Below are 22,353 nucleotides of genomic sequence, written 5' to 3' on the forward strand. Positions count from 1 at the left end.
CCCCCAAACAACCATCCCAACATCACCACCCCTTTCCCTCCCCTCCCCCAGCCCTACTGAGTCTTCAACATCAAGGCCCAGGAGTAATTAGGATCAATGCACCCCTGACCTAGACAAAGTGGCCGCTACTCTCAGCAGTTATCTGTAGTGATGCAGTATGGCCACAAGAGGTCAGGATGTGCACATTCTCTCCCCCCCCCCCGACAGTCAGCAGGTGGGAATTCTCCTGGTGGTAACTAATGGAATCTATGGTGTACCGTGCACAGGACCGAAGCCAGCAAGGATTCACCGATTTGACAGTGTGGGAGAAGGAGTTTGGTGGAACAACACCGCTGGGATTGTAAGTGATTGTGGGTGAGGGGACGACACAATTGTGGTTGAGGGTGGGCGGCACGGTAGCACAGTGGTTAGCACTGCTGCTTCACAGCTCCAGGGTCCCGGGTTCGATTCCCGGCTCGGGTCACTGTCTGTGTGGAGTTTGCACATTCTCCTCGTGTCTGCGTGGGTTTCCTCCGGGTGCTCCGGTTTCCTCCCACAGTCCAAAGATGTGCGGGTTAGGTTGATTGGCCAGGTTAAAAATTGCCCCTTAGAGTCCTGAGATGCGTGGATTAGCGGGTAAAATATGTGGGGGTAGGGCCTGGGTGGGATTGTGGTCGGTGTAGACTCGATGGGCCGAATGGCCTCCTTCTGCACTGTAGGGTTTCTATGATTTCTATGACATGTCAGTCCAGGTCGCCGCGAGGTTCGCACCCAGTCACAAGGCGATTTGGGGTTGTGAACTCCATGACTTACCGTTTTCCCGCCTTTACCGATGACCCTCCCGGCAGCGGACGATGGGACCTTGATATTTGCCTCTAGTTTCACCTCTTCTTTCGGATTAAAGAAATTCTCCTCTTTTAGTTTACCGTAGATCCGCCCTTGGGCCTGAACCAAAAAAGTAAAGTAAAACTCAATCCAGGAGGCGCAGTCACTGGCACAACAAAGCCTGCTTTACTCCCTCAGTTCAAACCCTCGGGAGAGAGAGAGTGAACGAGAGAGAGAGAGAGAGAGAGAGAGCAAGAGCTAGACAGCGAGATAACCAGAGTGAGAGGGAGCGGGAGGGAGAGCGGGAACTAAAGAGTAGGATAGAGGGGTGGAACATGGGTGTGGGAGGATGTGGGAGCACGCGAGGATGCTCTGGGACTGTTTATTGGGATACCGGGCTCGAAATAGTTTGCAAGGGCTCAGGCAGTATTACTCAATGTTCCACCACCAGTAAGTATGGCAGAAGAGGTCATATAAATAATCGTTCAAAAACAAACTAAAAAGGGAAGAAAATGGAGTGATAGTCAAAAATTGTGCTTTAAGTACTACAGGGAGAATAAAAACTTTTGCCGAAAAGAGAGAAATTCTTCTGAAGCTTTTTATCTTGCTCTCATCCAGGACAAATGCAAGAACAACAAATTTCAGACTGTTGCAACAATTTATACTACAGGGGAGAAGGCTGCTGAATGGATAGCAAGTTAGGTCACCAACCTATGAAATTTGGCATTCTTGTGTTTGTCCTGATGAGTGCAAGGTGAAGAGCTTCAGCAACATGTCTCTCCTTTCAATAATAGAGTTCTGTCCTACCCAGCAATCAGATATAAAGTAATTGAAGGAGAGAGAAATAAGGAAGGTGGGAGAAACTTTGGGGCAGAAGGACAGATCCAAACCACGAGTCTCAAATAAACACTTCTTAAAAATATACAAACACACAGAGCATAAGGAACAAATCTGAATGAACTGCAGACCTAATTCAATTTGTGGAGTGTGTGACATGGTGGTCATTAGAGAGAGAGACCTGGTAGCAAAATGGTCAGGGTCATGGTTAAGAGAGGACAGAACGGAAAGTAAGCAGGTAGTGTCGACTTTACGGTAGAGTTAAGATGAAGAAAATGATTTGAGGCAATCCTGGGAATTGCGTCTAGGCCTCGAGTCACAGCTGTGAAGCAGCAGACTGGTTAAAGGTAGAGATTAGATAGGCAGAGGCAGAATGATGTTTATGGGGACTTAACCTCTCATATTGATTGAGGTAATGGGGGCAGGATGTCAGAATGATGGTGAATATCCTGAATACGTTAGGGATAAGTTTCCACAGAAATGTGTCCTGGAACCAACATGGAAGCATTGCCTTATTAGATTTAGTGATGAGCAATGAGCAAGATTTTATTAATACCCCAACAGCAAATGAACATTTATCAAAATTATGGTCATAATAAGATGATCGAGTCCCACATAGCGTTTGAACAGGAGGAACACTAAACAAAGATTTAGGTACAACTGTCTTTCAATGAGATGAGATGGAGGTGGTCCACAGTAAAGTGGGGGAATCAGTTCATGGGACAAAGAGAAGCAAACGAGATTATCAGGATTGAATGTGATGCAGAACCAGTTTGTAGCACAAAGAAGCAAGAGAGCTACCTGTCCAAAAACACAAATAAACAGGTAAAAGACAGCGTAAAACTAAATACCTCTTAGAAGTAAAGAGGGTCTACTGAGATTGTACTGAACAGCGGTTAGATCTCACCGCTGGTGAACTCACCTTGAACTGAGCCTCTGGTGAGCCTGTGATAATCACCATCCTCTCATTCACCTCAGGCCCTTCAGCAGGAGCGATCTGCAATTTAAACACAAAAACAAGCCAGGGGCAGTATCAGAACATGCTCAAAAATCACTCCCCTGTAAAAGCCAGTCTTGCTTCAAAGGCACAAAGCAAATCCAAGATGAACCAGCAGTGTGAGAGGAAAGCTTCCTTGGGAGGTGGATGATGGAGCAGGGCAGTGGGGGGGGGGAGGTCAGTCAGTCAGTCAGTTTGGGCCTCCACTAAGTTGTACCCAGATTTACCTGTGCCAGATAGCTCCCTCTTATCCCTCACCCAAGTGACCACCTCAGAGAGAGAGCCCGAGTGGGGGCAGGCTACTGGGCTGTGCAAGGCATCACATCCCTCAATCGATGTCCAATGAGTGTGAAGCTGAGGTGGGGGATGGGGGTGTCGCTGAAATTTGGCAACCGACGAGGTGAAGACATAGAGAAGAGTCCTCTGACCCCAGAAGGGAAAGCAGCGGCTGAGAGAACCCTGACACTGGTGGATGCCAGTGACTGGGCTTCATTAACAACACACAGGGCCCCTCGGCCCACCTTCCAGAGACTGTGGGCAGAAAACAACTTGGTGTGAAGATGCTGGCTGACGTTTCTCTCCTCAGCCATGGTCGTTCATAGCGGCCATAGCACAATCGCTGTTCGAGCTGAGATCAGGTTCCTGGACGGCAAGACGGTGTCTCACTTAGAAACCATAGAATCCCTACAGTGCAGGAGGCCATTCGGCCCATCAATTCTGCCCAGACCACAATTGCACCCAGGCCCCATCCCCGTAACCCCACATTTTTACCCTGCTAATCTCCCTGACACTAAGGGGCAATTTATCATGGCCAATCCACCTAACCCACACATCTTTGGACTTGACAGCACTCTTGCCCCAAGACAGAAAGTCACAGGTTGAAGACCCAACCCGGAACCGCAAACACATAATCTAGGCCAAAGTTTCCTGTGCGGAACTGAGGGAGCACTCTTTGAGGGATGGGACATTGAACCAAGATTTTGTTTGCCCTCTCAGGTGAACGTAAACAATTTCCATAGCAACGCTGGAAGAGCAGCAGGTTTGACGGGAAGTTGGTGTAGTTTAAATGGCTACAGATAGGGAACCATGACAGGAAGATCAGCCTCTGAAGGTGCAGTGGAGGCAGCAGAGATGAGGAGCAACTTGAGCTGAGAGGCTGGAGCTGAAGATGTCGGAGGTTGTGTTTCAAAGGACTGAACAGTTAATTCCTAAATTCAGGCAAGGTTAACTACAACAGGATAAAACAAGAGATTGTCCACTAGAAACTGGACAAATTGGTTAATGGCTAAAATGGCAAGAAGATCAGCAAGAGGTATTGTGACACAGAAGGTGCAAGTGATCCAACTCTCAAAAAAAAGACCATGGATTAAAAAAAAGGAAAGAAACAACAAAAAGCTAAGAGAGAAAGAAGTCAAAAATGCGAACTAAACAAAGCACAGATTCAGATTATTGGGAAAAAATAGCAAAAGGTGACAAGCCGATCGGGTAGACAGGTTATTGATAATAGACGACTGAGGGGTTGGAGGTGTTTTAAAGTGATGAAAGATTATGATAGTGCGAACATGAAGAGAACACTTCCACTTGTGGGGATGAGCAAAACTTGAAGCTCTCGACATGATCATCACCAAGAAAAAGTCAGCTCGAGTTTTGATAGCACACCCAGGCAAAATGAATTTCACACCCTGAAGACATTTTTGCCATTTTTATAATGACTTCATAATGACAAAATAAAACTACAAATACAGCAATAAAGAACTTATTACAGATAAATGAAAAAAAAATCAAATGCAAGAGACATTTAAACACACGCATTATCCTAACTGAAACTTCAAGAACTTCACAAATAAGGATGATTTTTCACGATAATTAAATCGAAGAAAGGAAGAGGAGAATTTCAGTTATTATGCTGTACAAACACATAAATAAAAAACAGAGAAAAACCAAAACTAAATCAAACAACAACAGACAATGTCCCAATTCTTTTTCCCTCAACTTTTTTCTGCGCTCACTGTATTTATAGTTTGGATCAGATTGTTTTCTATTGACAAAATTGCTTAGAGAATTTAGTTTTTCTCAGGTCATGGAAGACCTAAGTATGCCTTTGTCAGTTCCAGCTTATAAAGCTTCTTTCTCCCATAGCCACGGTTATTGGGATTGAAGCATTATCCTCAATGCAACTCTCAGATCTGGTCTGACATCTGGCAACTTGTTAACCGTTTGTACTGGGGACTTGACACCGTCGGAAAATATTATGCCTGCAACTTCTAACTCACACAATAAGCAAAATCACGGTTTTCCTGATACCTTAACTTATCCTCCAACCTTTGGCATGCGCCTGTTAGTTCATTTTTACCTGGCAAATCTGGAGAGTTTTGTAATGGTTTGCATCTTTCTGATAGTGACATTGTGGCTGTGTCGACTACATTAAACACAGGATTATTTTGAACAGGCTTCTAGGATTTTTCTGTGTTCGACTTCATCAATACTCGCCTCTTCTTGTACTTTTAAAAATAGGCTCTACATCTAGTTCTGCAGCTAATTCCTTTGCTGACGTTAGCGCCTTTCACAACTATTTGCATGATGATCAATTAATAATCAGTGACACGACTCTCTAATGGATTGTGATAAACAGTTCCACAGACGCACTCTGCATAGTTTTGCTGACAACATTAATTGACATCAGCCCAGAAATTCATAATAACTGAGAATTTGAAGTCTTCTACTGATGATCTATGAGATCCTGCTTCATGTCGCACACAGAGAATGGTGAAGAAGTGGAACCCGCTGCACAGGGAGAGATGATGTGGAACCCGCTACCCAGGTGGAGTGGTGAAGATGTGGAACCCACTACCCAGGTGGAGTGGTGAAGATGTGGAACCCACTACCCAGGTGGAGTGGTGAAGATGTAGAACCCACTACCCAGGTGGAGTGGTGAAGATGTGGAACCCGCTACCCAGGTGGAGTGGTGAAGATGTAGAACCCACTACCCAGGTGGAGTGGTGAAGATGTGGAACCCGCTACCCAGGTGGAGTGGTGAAGATGTAGAACCCACTACCCAGGTGGAGTGGTGAAGATGTGGAACCCGCTACCCAGGTGGAGTGGTGAAGATGTAGAACCCACTACCCAGGTGGAATGGTGAAGATGTGGAACCCGCTACCCAGGTGGAGTGGTGAAGATGTGGAACCCGCTACCCAGGTGGAGTGAAGATGTGGAACCCACTACCCAGGTGGAGTGGTGAAGATGTGGAACCCGCTACCCAGGTGGAGTGGTGAAGATGTGGAACCCGCTACCCAGGTGGAGTGGTGAAGATGTGGAACCCACTACCCAGGTGGAGTGGTGAAGATGTGGAACCCGCTACCCAGGAAGGGAGAGAAGATGTGGAACCCGCTACCCAGGGAGGGAGAGAAGATGTGGAACCCGCTACCCAGGTGGAGTGGTGAAGATGTGGAACCCACTACCCAGGGAGGGAGAGAAGATGTGGAACCCACTACCCAGGTGGAGTGGTGAAGATGTGGAACCCACTACCCAGGTGGAGTGGTGAAGATGTGGAACCCGCTACCCAGGTGGAGTGGTGAAGATGTGGAACCCGCTACCCAGGTGGAATGGTGAAGATGTGGAACCCGCTACCCAGGTGGAGTGGTGAAGATGTGGAACCCACTACCCAGGTGGAGTGGTGAAGATGTGGAACCCGCTACCCAGGTGGAGTGGTGAAGATGTGGAACCCGCTACCCAGGTGGAGTGGTGAAGATGTGGAACCCACTACCCAGGTGGAGTGGTGAAGATGTGGAACCCGCTACCCAGGTGGAGTGGTGAAGATGTGGAACCCGCTACCCAGGTGGAGTGGTGAAGATGTAGAACCCACTACCCAGGTGGAGTGGTGAAGATGTGGAACCCACTACCCAGGTGGAGTGGTGAAGATGTGGAACCCGCTACCCAGGTGGAGTGGTGAAGATGTGGAACCCACTACCCAGGTGGAGTGGTGAAGATGTGGAACCCGCTACCCAGGTGGAGTGGTGAAGATGTGGAACCCGCTACCCAGGTGGAGTGGTGAAAATGTGGAACCCGCTACCCAGGGAGGGAGAGAAGATGTGGAACCCACTACCCAGGTGGAGTGGTGAAGATGTGGAACCCGCTACCCAGGTGGAGTGGTGAAGATGTGGAACCCGCTACCCAGGTGGAATGGTGAAGATGTGGAACCCGCTACCCAGGTGGAGTGGTGAAGATGTGGAACCCACTACCCAGGTGGAGTGGTGAAGATGTGGAACCCACTACCCAGGAAGGGAGAGAAGATGTGGAACCCGCTACCCAGGGAGGGAGAGAAGATGTGGAACCCGCTACCCAGGTGGAGTGGTGAAGATGTGGAACCCGCTACCCAGGTGGAGTGGTGAAGATGTGGAACCCGCTACCCAGGTGGAGTGGTGAAAATGTGGAACCCGCTACCCAGGGAGGGAGAGAAGATGTGGAACCCACTACCCAGGTGGAGTGGTGAAGATGTGGAACCCGCTACCCAGGTGGAGTGGTGAAGATGTGGAACCCGCTACCCAGGTGGAATGGTGAAGATGTGGAACCCGCTACCCAGGTGGAGTGGTGAAGATGTGGAACCCGCTACCCAGGTGGAGTGGTGAAGATGTGGAACCCACTACCCAGGTGGAGTGGTGAAGATGTGGAACCCGCTACCCAGGTGGAGTGGTGAAGATGTGGAACCCGCTACCCAGGTGGAGTGGTGAAGATGTAGAACCCACTACCCAGGTGGAGTGGTGAAGATGTGGAACCCGCTACCCAGGTGGAGTGGTGAAGATGTGGAACCCGCTACCCAGGTGGAGTGGTGAAGATGTGGAACCCACTACCCAGGTGGAGTGGTGAAGATGTGGAACCCACTACCCAGGAAGGGAGAGAAGATGTGGAACCCGCTACCCAGGGAGGGAGAGAAGATGTGGAACCCGCTACCCAGGTGGAGTGGTGAAGATGTGGAACCCACTACCCAGGAAGGGAGAGAAGATGTGGAACCCGCTACCCAGGGAGGGAGAGAAGATGTGGAACCCGCTACCCAGGTGGAGTGGTGAAGATGTGGAACCCGCTACCCAGGTGGAGTGGTGAAGATGTGGAACCCACTACCCAGGTGGAGTGGTGAAGATGTGGAACCCACTACCCAGGTGGAGTGGTGAAAATGTGGAACCCGCTACCCAGGTGGAGTGGTGAAGACGTGGAACCCGCTACCCAGGTGGAGTGGTGAAGATGTGGAACCCGCTACCCAGGTGGAGTGGTGAAGATGTGGAACCCGCTACCCAGGTGGAGTGGTGAAGATGTGGAACCCGCTACCCAGGTGGAGTGGTGAAGATGTGGAACCCGCTACCCAGGTGGAGTGGTGAAGATGTGGAACCCGCTACCCAGGAAGGGAGAGAAGATGTGGAACCCGCTACCCAGGTGGAGTGGTGAAGATGTGGAACCCGCTACCCAGGTGGAGTGGTGAAGATGTGGTATAAATTTATTTCAGGGGATCTAGACAAGCATTTGTGGGAGACTGGAACAGAAGGTTATGATAACAAATATGGAAAAAAGGAGGCGGCTCAACTGGAGAGGAAATGCCATCATGGCCGGGTTCTATGAAGTATGTCCTCTTATCTTAGAGATAATAAGATCTAATAAAGGGAATATAAAAATAAAAAAAGCAAAATGCTGCAGATGCTGGGGATCCGATATAAAAACAGAAAGTGCTGGAATTACTCAGCAGGTCTGGCAGCATCCATGGAGAGAGAAGCACGATTAAGGTTTCATCTCCAATATGAGTCTTCTTCAATTCCTAAGAAGTCAATTTGCAGTATGACTGGAAATGTGACAGGGATACCAAAATCATTGAAGGAATGTTTTGCAACTGCATTAGGAAAAAGAGGGTGGTCAGACGCAGTATGGACTCCCTTAAATACTGACAATGGTGAAACTGTCATTGAAAGAAAGGCAATATTAAGTAATTACTTTGCATCAGCATTTATATTCGAGGAAGAGATGAACTTGTTGGACATCCCGAGGAAGCTCATAGTGAACAAGGAACGGGGATTTACCAAAATTAATAAAAGAAAAGTAATAGAAATGGAGAAAATAATGGGACTGAAGGTGACCATTCCTCAGGACCAGTTTGATTTACTCCCCAGGGAGTCAAAGTGAGAACACTGAAGATGCCCTAATTATAACCGTCAACATTTCTCTCAACTTAGGAAACATCTCTTTAGAATAGAAGCCAGAAATTCAGGAGCTCAGAAAATTGCGAGTGTCACATTTTTAAAAGAAAGATGAGAGGGGAAAACCAAGGAATTAGATTCCAGTTGGTCTAAAATCTGCTGTCAGGAAGTTGCCAGAGTTAGAGTCAATAATTAAGGGCAGGATAACAGAACTTTGAACATTTGTAAAGGGTAGGTCATGCCCAGTGAACCTGATTGAATTTTTCCTTTGAAGAGGTGCCGAGAGTAGTGGACAGGCAAATATCAATGGATGCTATTTGAAATGGACTTCCAGAAAACATCTGATAAAAATCCCTCATAAGAGACTGTTGGCTAAAGTTCAAGCCCATGGAACTGAAAGCAAATTATTGGCCTGGTTAGGAAATTGGCCGAGTGGCAGCAGACAGAGAATAGGTAGTAGATAATGGGCAGGTACTCTGGCAGGACTGAACTAGTAGTGCCCCCCAAGGATCTGTGTCAAGGCCTCAGCTATTTTCTTTTTCTTACTGCCCGTCATAGATATGACTTACGGGTTAACAATCTAACCTGCTTGGTCATGTTATGAACGTATCTTCCATGGCCCTCAAGTCCTGGAGTGGGACTGGAAACACTACCCTGTGCCACAAGACCTCCAAATATCAGTCTACATTATACACTCGAGTTCCGCAGGCTTAACCCCTGAACCTTCTGACTCACAGTGCCAGCACTGGCTGACATCGAGATGGTTTAAATATTAAGTATTTGATGTGGCTTCCTGTCAGGGGGACAATGTTAATTTACCTACCTCAGGTTCTGATGCACATGTTGACTAGAATGTAATATTCACATTAAACATAAACCAATTCCCTGATTAAATAGCTGGATGGCTTTTACTATATAGGGACATCTACATCAAGGCGATTGCCAAGCATTATGGCGATCTCAATTAACATTGGAGGGGAGAAAGAAAGAGGAACATAAGCTGGTACTTCAGGAGGTACTCTGCCCCGTCAGAGGTACTGCCTTTCATATACAACACTAAACTGCGGTCCCAAATGTCCTGTCAGGCTGATTTAAAAGATCCCATAGCACTATCTTGAAGAGCAAGGAGATCACCCCATTGCCTTGCATATTACTTGATCACACAATATAGCTGGACAATGTCATACAGACAAGAGTGATACAGTAATGGGCACCAAGTTACACAGCAATGGGTTGTTTACGGTACCAAGCTGCAGGATGTGGACTGAGGAGAATCAATTCACAATAAATAAGCTGGGGTGTACCCAAGCTGGAGGAATGGGTTGGCTTCAATGCTGTCAGGCAGCAACCTGACTGAAATCCGACACCAGGCTTGCACTCCGGGGGAGGGCCGAGGATCAGAGGCTTCCAACCCAGGTGTGTCAGACCACCCAAAGTCAGGGAAACCCTACTAAATACAGACTCGACCGGAATTACCTTCAAAGATAGTTTGGGTGGGTTTTTTTTTGGAGATAAAAGAAACAGCTCGCCCCTCTCCCACCTCAGTGCTGGACCATCACGCGCATATCCCAACGCCCCAAGAGAGGCCTGGCACTCAGAGGCCCAGGTCGAGAGAATCTAGAACAAATCAGGAGAAGCATCACCCTCTAACCAGCACTGGCTTTGCTCCCTGTAATCACTGGGCAGTAGCCCCCGCCTCTCCCCCCTGAATCAAGTGGTCAGAGCAGGGCGTTTGATCGGTCTCTCTGGGAGAACAGATGGATTGATCAGCAAGTTCCTCAGAGACTGGAGTGAGCGGGATATTCAAAGCTTGACAGAGAGTAATAAGAACACACAAGAATATTGTCACCCGAGCCTTCAAAACATCCAACATCAAACTGTGCTTCAGTTGTGGGCTGGGAGAAGGGAAGACAGATGCTGTTTTTGGAGCTGCATGCTTAGGCTCATCCCACCCCCTCCCCCGCACAGCCCTACCCCACCCCCTCAGCTTTTAATTAGCAACCTTGGGAGGGCCAAAGAGTGCTGGTTACACAACAAAACAGTAACCACACACAGTGTATCACCCCCTTCATCCACATGCCAGTAAAACCAAAGATTTAATGAGGCACAAAGTACAACCAAAACAATCTTCCCTCACCCACACCCTGAGCCTCCCCACACCACATCTCCTCAACACTGCAGGCAGTCCAAAGGAAAGGAAATTGAGACCTTCACTGACACTCCATTTCTGAAAGCAGGCTATGTGGGGGTGGGTGGGGCAACCTCCCATACAGCCTAAATCTGCTGCAGCCTACTCAAAATCAAACAGTGATTCAGACAAACAAATTTCATACCCAGTTACCAAAATGACTCACTCGGTTACAGTCGGCCACTATATTCAGGGATTGTCTTTCAAAGCTGGAATTCCGGAACGGAATGTGGCTGAAGGAGCCTAATTGGATCCGAGCCCCAGAAACCTTTGGTTCTACTTGGCAAATATCCCTCCAACTCACCACACGCAACACTGTACTGGGCCTGTGCTCCTAGGCCTCTGATCACTCCCACCAGATACGCTGCTGTACTGGGCCTGGGCTCCTGATCACTCCCACCAAACACACTGCTGTACTCGTCCTAGGCTCCTGATCACTCCCACCAGACACACTGCTGTACTGGGCCTGGGCTCCTGATCACTCCCACCAAACTCACTGCTGTACTCGGCCTGGGCTCCTAGGCTCCTGATCACTCCCACCAGATACACATTGCTCTACTGGGCCTGGGCTCCTGATCACTCCCACCAGATACACATTGCTCTACTGGGCCTAGGCTCCTGATCACTCCCACCAGACACACTGCTGTACTCGGCTTGGGCTCCTGATCACTTCCACCAAACTCACTGCTGTACTCGGCCTGGGCTCCTAGGCTCCTGATCACTCCCACCAGATACACATTGCTCTACTGGGCCTGGGCTCCTGATCACTCCCACCAAACACACTGCTGCACTCGGCCTGGGCTCCTAGGCTCCTGATCACTCTCACCAGATACAGTGCTTTCCATCCCCTAGTTAAAACACCCGAGAGTCTGGAATGTCACAGCCCCTGATTTCGGCCCGAGGCAGCTGACCCTATTTTTTAGCATTATGCCCCTTTATTCTGTATTTGCCCCGCAGAAGGAATCGTTTCTCAAATCCCTATTTTTAAAAAAACACAATGAAATCACCACTTGACTGTCTGAACTCAAGTGAATTCAAGCCTGGATTATCCAACCTGTCTCGTGATTTAACTCTCCGTGTCCTGATATAAAGCTGCTGATGTGCTACACCCCCCATTGAAGGCCTTCCAGAGGTGTGGTGCCCAGAGCTGACGCTATATTCCAGATGGGGTTTGACCAAAGCTCAGCACAACTGAAGAAATCTTCATTTTGAATTTTAAGACCCTTTGGCATAAAGGCCAACATTTCAATAGCCTTTTTGTTAAGATGCATTTAAGAGACAGCGAAGTAAACATGTGAGGGAGAAGGGAAAATGTTGATCGAGTTGAATGTTTAGGTGAAGGAGATTCGTGTGGAACCAGCACAAGCCTGAATGGCCTGTTTCTGTGCTGTCAATTCTATGATTGTGCATTAACTTTCGGTGATGTATGTCCATTGGCACCTAAATCACCTTGCTCTTCTACAGTGGAACAGGTACTTCTACAGAAGGTGCATCACCCTCACCATTAGGGATGGACAAAGGGTGCTGACTTTGCCAGTGACGTCCTCATCTTCGTCAGATCCAAACCCAATGACCTCACATTCCCTCCACAGTGAACTCCCCCTGCCACCCCCCCACTGCACCCAGCCTGCAGGTGAACTCCCTCCATCACAGCTTTGCCCACTTAACTGTCTATTGTTCCTTTGTAACTTCCAGTTCACATCTGCATTATTCACTGTAGCAGTGAAGTGACTGTCACCAAACCCCTATTCCTGACCTCGGTCTCCCATCTCCCAATAAACTCTTGACGCCACAGCTATTTCATTGGGAAGTCACAAGGCCACAAAAGCTGGACCCAGTCCCCAAAGGGCTGAGAAATTAATCAGAAAACCTGTCATCTTCTGTCCCAAAGAGTTATACAACCCCATGTCCGGTATCCCTCCGTAGGCACATGAGGCGGCCATTTTAGACACAGCTTGTTTTCCACTGCTCGGGGAATCTAAAACAGTCTCAGGATACGGGGCCGACTATTTAACAGAGATGAGGAGAAATTACTTCAAAGGACGGCAAATCTTTAGAATCCTCTATCCCAGAGGGTTGTGGATGCTCCATTGTTGAACACATTTAAGGCTGGGATAGCCCAATTTTTGGTCTCTCGGGAATCAAGGGATATGAGGAAGGGGGCAGGAAAGTGGGAGCTGAAACCGAAACTCACCCACAATCGTACTGAATGGTGAAGCAGACTCGAGAGACCGAATGGTCCACTCCTGCCCCGGTTTCTTGTCAGCCCTTTTGGCCTGCTCTGCTGTTTAATTAGATCGTGGCTGGTCTGTAGCTCAATTTGCCAGTTCACTGTTTCAGCTCCAAATCTTCTCGATACTCTTTATCCAACAACAAATCCATCAATCACAATCCTGAATTGAAACCTCTCCGCCCCACGTCAATGGCTTTGTGGGGGAAATAAAGCATTCCCTCCAACCTCCTATCCAACTAACCCCCACCCCCCAGTCTCCACATTCCTCCTTCAAGCAGAGTCACCAATCAATAGTGTGACTACCACCAATGGCACATCAATTGCAAACATTAGGTCCAACCATGTGACTAGCTTTTTGTTATCAGTTAGTGCCCATGAGTACTGAGGGTGGGCACAATGTGCTGGGCCATCTCAGATAAACCAGAACATTACCCAGGCTGAGAGTGTGGAAATGGCAATAAAGATCCTTCATCAGGAAGCCAGCTGAGACCCAGCCAGGGCATCATCTATAACCGCAGGACAGAGCTCATGGCGCAAACCAGAGGACATGGATTTAAAATGCGTACTGAGGATCTCACTGAAGAAACTCTACAAAGGTGGTTGGTTCTGGAGGCATCTCACCAAACATGGACTTGGGGTAGGCTCCCTGGGCAACCTGACACCAACACATCACGGCAGCAAGGAATGGAAGGTGTAGAAGTGGCCATTACCTTGATAGACGCCCCGGCGAACCTGGAGAGCTGCTTGATTTGTTGTCCTTTCTTCCCAATAATGGCTCCCACAGCTTGGGTTGGGATGAACAAGTGCACAACTTCCTGTTCGGATGTCTGCTGGGAAGGAGATCACAGGTCAATGTGAGAAAATAAGTCAGATTCCAACATAACAGAGGACACCATAAACCATCATGCGGCAAACTGCCGGGGTTCAACATTCCACCAATTTGATGCCTCAGGCTTTTCAGTTCTCAAAACAGTGGAAAATTGCTCCAATGCCCAGTGACGGCACAGAAGAAACAAAGGGGAAGGTGCAAGACATTTCTGCCTTAATGCCACCTCTCTCCCAATTTGAGACCCGCATCAAAATGTTTTGAAGGAAACTGATTCCTTCCTTACGAGTTGGAGATTTTACTTGGCAGCTGAAACTCATCAGGTGAGATGGAGTGGAAGGAATGTTATGACAGCCCAGAGCATGGCGATGGGGTGACTGAGAGAGACTACATCAGCACCTCAACAGAAAGGAAAATGGGAAACCTCTGAAGTTACTTTGACACACACATTGCTCCCCACCCACCAACGTAAGTTTGCAAAAATATGAAGAGAAGCTGTTAAAAAGCACAAGTCCATACAAAGCTGTTTTAGACAGACAATCCAAACACCTTGGTTGCTTTAAACCTTCATGCGACATCTTCCCTAACAAACGTGATGGAAACCCATGACCAGATCTGACATCAATCAAAAAGGGGCTTTTGTGCAGGAAGAAGCAGCCCCCGCTGATATAATATTTTGCCGCTCTTCTTTGCCTATTGTGACGATACTGTGCCTTTAAGAAATGTATTTTAATCATGTTTCTTTATAGGATGTTTCTAGCAGGCCCTGGAAGTTGTCGATACCGTGATATCTGTAACTGGTATCCTTTATTGCTGCTGAAGCAGTATAACTGATATGTTGATTTTAATCTGAACTAATGCAGCGCTCTGGGGTTTTAATGGTCCTTTGGCGATTGCTGAGTGGAGCTTGATCTGGGAATGATTGACAGATCAGGTGATATGCCTGGGGACAGTTTTTTTCCACAGAAAAGTCCAAGTTTTAGTTTCATTTTCTCAGTTGCTGTTAGAAGATAGCGGAAGGCGGCAGTGTCTCTCTCTCTCTCCGCAGAGGTGTGCTGAAAGTACCAGGACTGGGGAGCCTCAGAGAATTGATCCAAAATTCAAAGGACCAATTCACAGCAGGTGTTAAAAAGCTGCAAACCCAGCATCATGTGAACATACTTGTTTACGTGCCAAGTCTGAAGAAGGGTGCATGTCTATGGGGCAGTGTTTAACTTGGGAACAACAGAGATAGCTAGCTGTTAAGGTTTACACTGTGTTGTGTTTAAATCTTGTAATTGGTAAAAGTTATGCTAACTTCTTGTTGTCATACTTTAATTGTGTTCTTAAATAAACTTTGATAAAAGCTTCCTAGTGGGTCAATTGGAATGAAACACCTTATGCTCACCCGTGCCAAATTCAAAGGTAGAAACTGAGGGTCTAGGCTAACTTCATAAAACACCTTGGAGTTTCTGGCCTGGGTCTTCACATTATGTCATGGACTGGCCATGGTAAATTTCCCCTTAGTGTCTCAAGATGTATAGATATGTATAGGGGGATTAGCAGGGTAAATATGTGGGGTTACAGGATAGGACCTGGGTCAGGTGCTCTGTCGGTGCAGACTTGATGGGCCAAATGGCCTCTTTCTGCACCGTATAGTTTCTATGATTCTATCATTTTTCTCCATGGTTAATCTATCATCCGCAGTAGCTCCTTCTGCTTATTAAAGGAATCGGGTCACAGGGAGCCAAGGGCCATACCTGGAGTAACACCCTGCTCCAGCCTGGGTACAACACTGGAGAAGATCCCGGTGCCTTAGCCCACGGACAGCTCAATGGGCAGGCAGCCCCATGGAGGGGGAAGGGATTTGGCAGTGTCAGTGGGGATGTGCAATGACCTGGTTTTGTGGCCTTTGATCAGAGTTCAGTTCCAGCCCGAGCTGGCTCCTGCTGGGCTGGACTGATGGGGGTCAATGTGTTTCAGGTGAAAATCGATTTGCTGCCAGCTTCATTTCTTCCTCTCGTGTTCTTTCCCTTGGGGAATGGTCTCTCTTGGGGATCTTTTCACTGCCCCCTCCCCTTTCTGTATATTTGCATTACCTCACCACTTGGGCCGGTGGGGGGGGGGGTAGCTTTTTGACTCTGCAACACTGTACTGATGTACTTCGATTGACTTCACAGTAGAGCTATGGAGACAGCTGCAGACAGCAAAGCTAAAGAAAAAGAGACAGGAGTCCTCCATAGACTTCAGAGCGTCCCATTACAAAAGGATCAGCAACCATAAATCTCTGTGACCATGTAATCTTCAGCACCACTCTGGCCTCACCGGTCTAGCTGGCTAAATATCCTTTATCTGAATAAAGCTCTCTATTATTCATTAGGATATTACAGACACTGGGTCATGCTGGGGGAGGGCATTACAGACACCGGGCCGTGCTGGGGTTGGGCATTACAGACACCGGGCCGTGCTGGGGTTGGGCATTACAGACACCGGGCCGTGCTGGGTAAGACAACACTGTGTGGGGCTTGGTCTGAAGCTTTGTTTGAAAGTGCTCCTGTGACACACCATGTTCAAAGTGAGTTGTGTATTTGGTACGTTTGAGGTGCCTTCAGACAGATTGTAGCTTTGTTGAGTCAGCAGCGGAATGACAGCAACTGAGGGTTTTTTTCAGCGTACGGGTTAACACGGCTTTAGGGGTAGCAGCAGAAAGGGACAGCAGAGGAGGTGGTCAGCGAGAGCTCAGTGTGCGGGCAGGGCGGGTACATACACGTGTACAAGGTTGTGCCCTCTTGGCACTTGTTGAGGGTATGGCACTTACAGAATACGGCTGGGCCATTGTACCGACTGCTGGTGTATTATACAGACCACCCGAGTAGCACAGTTGACTCTACATTAGGAGAGGAAAAAGACATCAGTCATTCCCTGCTTGGTAAAAGTAGTTATATTTATTACATTCTTAAAAAGTACTCACCTCCTCTTCAGTTGAGGGTCATTTAGAAACAGCTGCTATCTCTAGTGACACTAGAACAAGGATCTGCTGACTGGAAAATGCACACACACTGGAACACACCATTAGACACCAATCCAGATCAGTCCAGTGTAAACTCTTGTGTCAAATGCCATCCCAGTGTGGGAATGGGTTCAACAGCTTAATCATTCAAATTCTGACAGACAAGAGTGAGATAGAGAGACAAGTCAATGTGTAGAGAGAGGCAGAGATAGAGAGACAAGTCAACGTGTAGAGAGAGGCAGAGATAGAGAGACAAGTCAACATGTAGAGAGAGGCAGAGATAGAGAGACAAGTCAACGTGTAGAGGCAGAGTGAGATAGAGAGACAAGTCAACGTGTAGAGAGAGGCAGAGATAGAGAGACAAGTCAATGTGTAGAGAGAGGCAGAGATAGAGAGACAAGTCAACGTGTAGAGGCAGAGTGAGATAGAGAGACAAGTCAACGTGTAGAGGCAGAGTGAGATAGAGAGACAAGTCAACGTGTAGAGAGAGGCAGTGTGAGATAGAGAGACAAAAAAGAAAATGGGCAGAGTGAAACTGAGATGTAGGTAAAAAAGTGACTTAGAATGAGATAGAGAGAGAATTAAGTGAGGAGGGTGAGCTAGAGATGGAGAAAGATGGAAGAGGAGGTGTAGAACAAAGAAATGACTTAGAAGAAAGTAGTAGTGAACTGGAATAAGAGAGCAGAGTAGGCAGACAGAGCGCAGGGTCTGGGAGGAGGGGAGCGACTGACGGAGAGAGAGAATTGTAATAAACGTTCTCAGTGTCGTCACACACTGGCTCCCAGGTTTCACTGACCTACCATCCTCACACAGGAGTTGAATTAAAAAGCCAATTTGAACGTGAGGTGGAAGCAAAGACCTTCAGAATAAAACTTAAACCACAAAATAATGAATGTGCCCAATTGGATAACAGAGCAGTGGACAAATTAGTCAGATGTGTGAAACCTCAAGTTTCTCTTGTAATTAAGAGTTTAAAAATTATCTGCAACAATATTTGATGTAAGCATATCCCTAACTCGACCCTCACATTTCAAACAGCCCCTGGGTCTGACAAAGACAGTGACCTTTCCTTACTGCCCTATAGGTTAGTCTCTTGGATATGGCGTATCATTAACCAATACCTTTTTCAAAGAAACGGTGGATTTCTTCCAACTCATTGTGACTTGTACTTGTTCAGTGAGATGGACCTGATAGGATCTAGACGCAGCAACCAAGGGTGGAGCTCATCACTCACAAACGGTACAATTCCTCCCACCTTCCTTCATGTTTCTCTAATGAGTAAACAAAATGACCCATTTCTACCCTGACATGCGAACAGCTTCCAAATTTTTCAGCTGCAGCTTTGTGGGGATCAGTGGACCTTAGATACAAAAATAGAAAATCATCCTTCATTCTCACTTCCATTTTTCCAGTTCTCCAGTCTCGCTCTCCATTTTGCACCCCATCACCCCCCCCCCCTTCCCCCTCACCCCCCACTTTCAGGACAACTGCCACTTTCCTCAGTCAGTCCCTTAACAATCCGTACCACTGTTCTGCCATTCACACATTCAGTTCTGCCACCTGATGAAGGAGCAGCGCTCTGAAAGCTCATGATACCAAATAAACCTGTTGGGCTTTAACCTGGTGTTGTGAGACTACTGACTGTGCCCACCCCAGTCCAACACCGGCATCTCCACATCATGTTCTGCCATTCACACATTCTGATCACTTAATGGACACTTTTAGCACCTTTCTCAGCCTACTGTATCCTCATTTACATTCCCTTTGTCCTATTACAGCACCCCTGCCTCCCAGCCCCTCCCTCCCCCCCCCCCAGCCCCTCCCTCCCCCAGCCCCCCCCCCCCACCAATAGTATAAAACTCTTCCGATTTTCTTTGCTCTTAGCTTTGGAAGAAAGGGTCGTCCAGACTCGAAACGTTGGCTCTTTTCTCCCTCCACAGATGCTGTCAGACCGGCTGAGATTTTCCAGCATTTTCTGTTTTTGTTTCAGATTCCAGCACTCGCTGTATTTTGCTCTTATCTTAGTTGTCCGATCTTCAGTTTAATGTGATTCATATTGATTCCAGGATCCAGTATCTAGGCTCAACCCCATCACCAACTGATAAAGCTGAAAATAACCACTGCTAACAGCATTGGTTGAGGTCAGATATGCCTGCAGGTGAATCCTGAATACAACCTGCCTCCATTCAGCAAACCATTATCAGATTGAGGGGTGGTCAGCTGTGACCGGTGCTTGCTGCTCTACACTCTGCCAACTATTCTCAAAATACACTTGTAGGTGAAAGAGCGATCATATCAGATACACTTCCACACCCTTTCCTGCTCAGAGCCCACAGAGATGCAGTAATGTCCATGGCGCTTTGTAAACACACTCTCGTCTCTTGATACTTTTAAAAAAGGATTCTACACCACAAGACAGCTTCAGCAAGTGTCAGGTTTCTTCTTGTTTCATGTCAAATACAACAAAGGACCAAGGAACTGAAGCCAGCAGGCAGTGCCGCACTGGGAGTGAAGCCAGCAGGCAGTCCGCACTGGGAGTGAAGCCAGCAGGCAGTGCCGCACCGGGGGTGAAGGCAGGAGGCAGTGCCGCACCGGGGGTGAAGCCAGTAGGCAGTGCCGCACCGGGGGTGAAGGCAGGAGGCAGTGCCGCACTGGGAGTGAAGCCAGCAGGCAGTCCGCACTGGGGGTGAAGCCAGCAGGCAGTCCGCACTGGGGGTGAAGCCAGCAGGCAGTGCCGCACTGGGAGTGAAGCCAGCAGGCAGTGCCGCACCGGGGGTGAAGGCAGGAGGCAGTGCCGCACTGGGAGTGAAGGCAGGAGGCAGCGCCGCACCAGGGGTGAAGGCAGGAGGCAGTGCTGCACTGGGAGTGAAGCCAGCAGGCAGTGCCGCACCGGGGGTGAAGGCAGGAGGCAGTCCGCACTGGGAGTGAAGCTAGCAGGCAGTGCCGCACCGGGGGTGAAGGCAGGAGGCAGTGCCGCACTGGGAGTGAAGCCAGCAGGCAGTGCCGCACTGGGAGTGAAGCCAGGAGGCAGTGCCGCACTGGGAGTGAAGCCAGGAGGCATTGCCGCACTGGGAGTGAAGGCAGCAGGCAGTGCCGCACTGGGAGTGAAGCCAGGAGGCAGTGCCGCACTGGGAGTGAAGCCAGCAGGCAGTGCTGCACTGGGAGTGAAGCCAGCAGGCAGTGCTGCACTGGGAGTGAAGCCAGCAGGCAGTGCCGCACTGGGAGTGAAGCCAGCAGGCAGTGCCGCACTGGGAGTGAAGCCAGCAGGCTGTGCCGCACTGGGAGTGAAGCCAGCAGGCAGTGCCGCACTGGGAGTGAAGCCAGCAGGCAGTGCCGCACTGGGAGTGAAGCCAGCAGGCAGTGCCACACTGGGAGTGAAGCCAGGAGGCAGTGCCGCACTGGGAGTGAAGCCAGGATGCAGTGCCGCACTGGGAGTGAAGGCAGCAGGCAGTGCCGCACCGGGGGTGAAGCCAGCAGGCAGTGCCGCACCGGGGGTGAAGGCAGCAGGCAGTGCCGCACCGGGGGTGAAGGCAGCAGGCAGTGACGCACCGGGGGTGAAGCCAGCAGGCAGTGCCGCACCGGGGGTGAAGCCAGCAGGCAGTGCCGCACTGGGAGTGAAGCCAGGAGGCAGTGTCGCATTGGGAGTGAAGCCAGCAGGCAGTGCCGCACTGGGAGTGAAGCCAGCAGGCAGTGCCGCACTGGGAGTGAAGCCAGCAGGCAGTGCCGCACTGGGAGTGAAGCCAGCAGGCAGTGCCGCACCGGGAGTGAAGGCAGGAGGCAGTGCCGCACCGGGGGTGAAGGCAGGAGGCAGTGCCGCACCGGGGGTGAAGCCAGTAGGCAGTGCCGCACCGGGGGTGAAGGCAGGAGGCAGTGCCGCACCGGGGGTGAAGGCAGGAGGCAGTGCCGCACCGGGGGTGAAGCCAGTAGGCAGTGCCGCACCGGGGGTGAAGGCAGGAGGCAGTGCCGCACCGGGGGTGAAGGCAGGAGGCAGTGCCGCACCGGGGGTGAAGCCAGTAGGCAGTGCCGCACCGGGGGTGAAGGCAGGAGGCAGTGCCGCACAGGGAGTGAAGCCAGCAGGCAGTCCGCACTGGGGGTGAAGCCAGCAGGCAGTGCCGCACTGGGAGTGAAGCCAGCAGGCAGTGCCGCACCGGGGGTGAAGGCAGGAGGCAGTGCCGCACTGGGAGTGAAGGCAGGAGGCAGCGCCGCACCGGGGGTGAAGGCAGGAGGCAGTGCCGCACCGGGGGTGAAGGCAGGAGGCAGTGCCGCACTGGGAGTGAAGCCAGCAGGCAGTCCGCACTGGGGGTGAAGCCAGCAGGCAGTGCCGCACTGGGAGTGAAGCCAGCAGGCAGTGCCGCACCGGGGGTGAAGGCAGGAGGCAGTGCCGCACTGGGAGTGAAGGCAGGAGGCAACGCCGCACCAGGGGTGAAGGCAGGAGGCAGTGCCGCACTGGGAGTGAAGCCAGCAGGCAGTGCCGCACTGGGAGTGAAGCCAGCAGGCAGTGCCGCACTGGGAGTGAAGCCAGCAGGCAGTGCCGCACTGGGAGTGAAGCCAGCAGGCAGTCCGCACTGGGGGTGAAGCCAGCAGGCAGTGCCGCACTGGGAGTGAAGCCAGCAGGCAGTCCGCACTGGGAGTGAAGCCAGCAGGCAGTGCCGCACTGGGAGTGAAGCCAGCAGGCAGTCCGCACTGGGAGTGAAGCCAGCAGGCAGTGCCGCACTGGGAGTGAAGCCAGCAGGCAGTGCCGCACTGGGAGTGAAGCCAGCAGGCAGTGCCGCACTGGGAGTGAAGCCAGCAGGCAGTGCCGCACTGGGAGTGAAGCCAGCAGGCAGTGCCGCACTGGGGGTGAAGCCAGCAGGCAGTGCCGCACTGGGAGTGAAGCCAGCAGGCAGTCCGCACTGGGAGTGAAGCCAGCAGGCAGTGCCGCACTGGGAGTGAAGCCAGCAGGCAGTCCGCACTGGGAGTGAAGCCAGCAGGCAGTGCCGCACTGGGAGTGAAGCCAGCAGGCAGTGCCGCACTGGGAGTGAAGCCAGCAGGCAGTGCCGCACTGGGAGTGAAGCCAGCAGGCAGTGCCGCACTGGGAGTGAAGCCAGCAGGCAGTGCCGCACTGGGAGTGAAGCCAGCAGGCAGTGCCGCACTGGGAGTGAAGGCAGGAGGCAGTGCCGCACTGGGAGTGAAGCCAGCAGCAGCGCCGCACCGGGGGTGAAGCCAGCAGGCAGTCCGCACTGGGAGTGAAGCCAGCAGGCAGCGCCGCACTGGGAGTGAAGCCAGCAGGCAGTGCCGCACTGGGAGTGAAGCCAGCAGGCAGC

The 22,353-nt window shown here is 50.2% G+C and overlaps 1 protein-coding gene across 2 annotated transcripts in view; it reads right to left on the reverse strand.

Annotated features, from left to right (window-relative positions):
* The window catches only part of LOC144487449 (insulin-like growth factor 2 mRNA-binding protein 2), a 66,855-nt gene that overhangs the window by 16,273 nt on the left and 28,229 nt on the right, over window positions 1-22,353 (reverse strand). Inside the window, exons 9-12 of one of the 2 annotated variants that reach the window (XM_078205526.1) lie at window positions 16,859-16,927; window positions 13,946-14,062; window positions 2,564-2,638; window positions 793-924 (exon numbers count right to left, since the gene is read on the reverse strand). In XM_078205526.1, the coding sequence (XP_078061652.1) occupies window positions 793-924; window positions 2,564-2,638; window positions 13,946-14,062; window positions 16,859-16,927 (393 nt within the window). Of the gene's footprint in view, window positions 1-792; window positions 925-2,563; window positions 2,639-13,945; window positions 14,066-16,858; window positions 16,928-22,353 lie in introns of both variants that reach the window. The other variant, XM_078205527.1, reaches the window with a different exon arrangement.

The sequence above is a fragment of the Mustelus asterias genome, unplaced genomic scaffold, assembly GCF_964213995.1.
Source record: "Mustelus asterias unplaced genomic scaffold, sMusAst1.hap1.1 HAP1_SCAFFOLD_798, whole genome shotgun sequence".
Classification (NCBI taxonomy): Eukaryota; Metazoa; Chordata; class Chondrichthyes; order Carcharhiniformes; family Triakidae; genus Mustelus; species Mustelus asterias.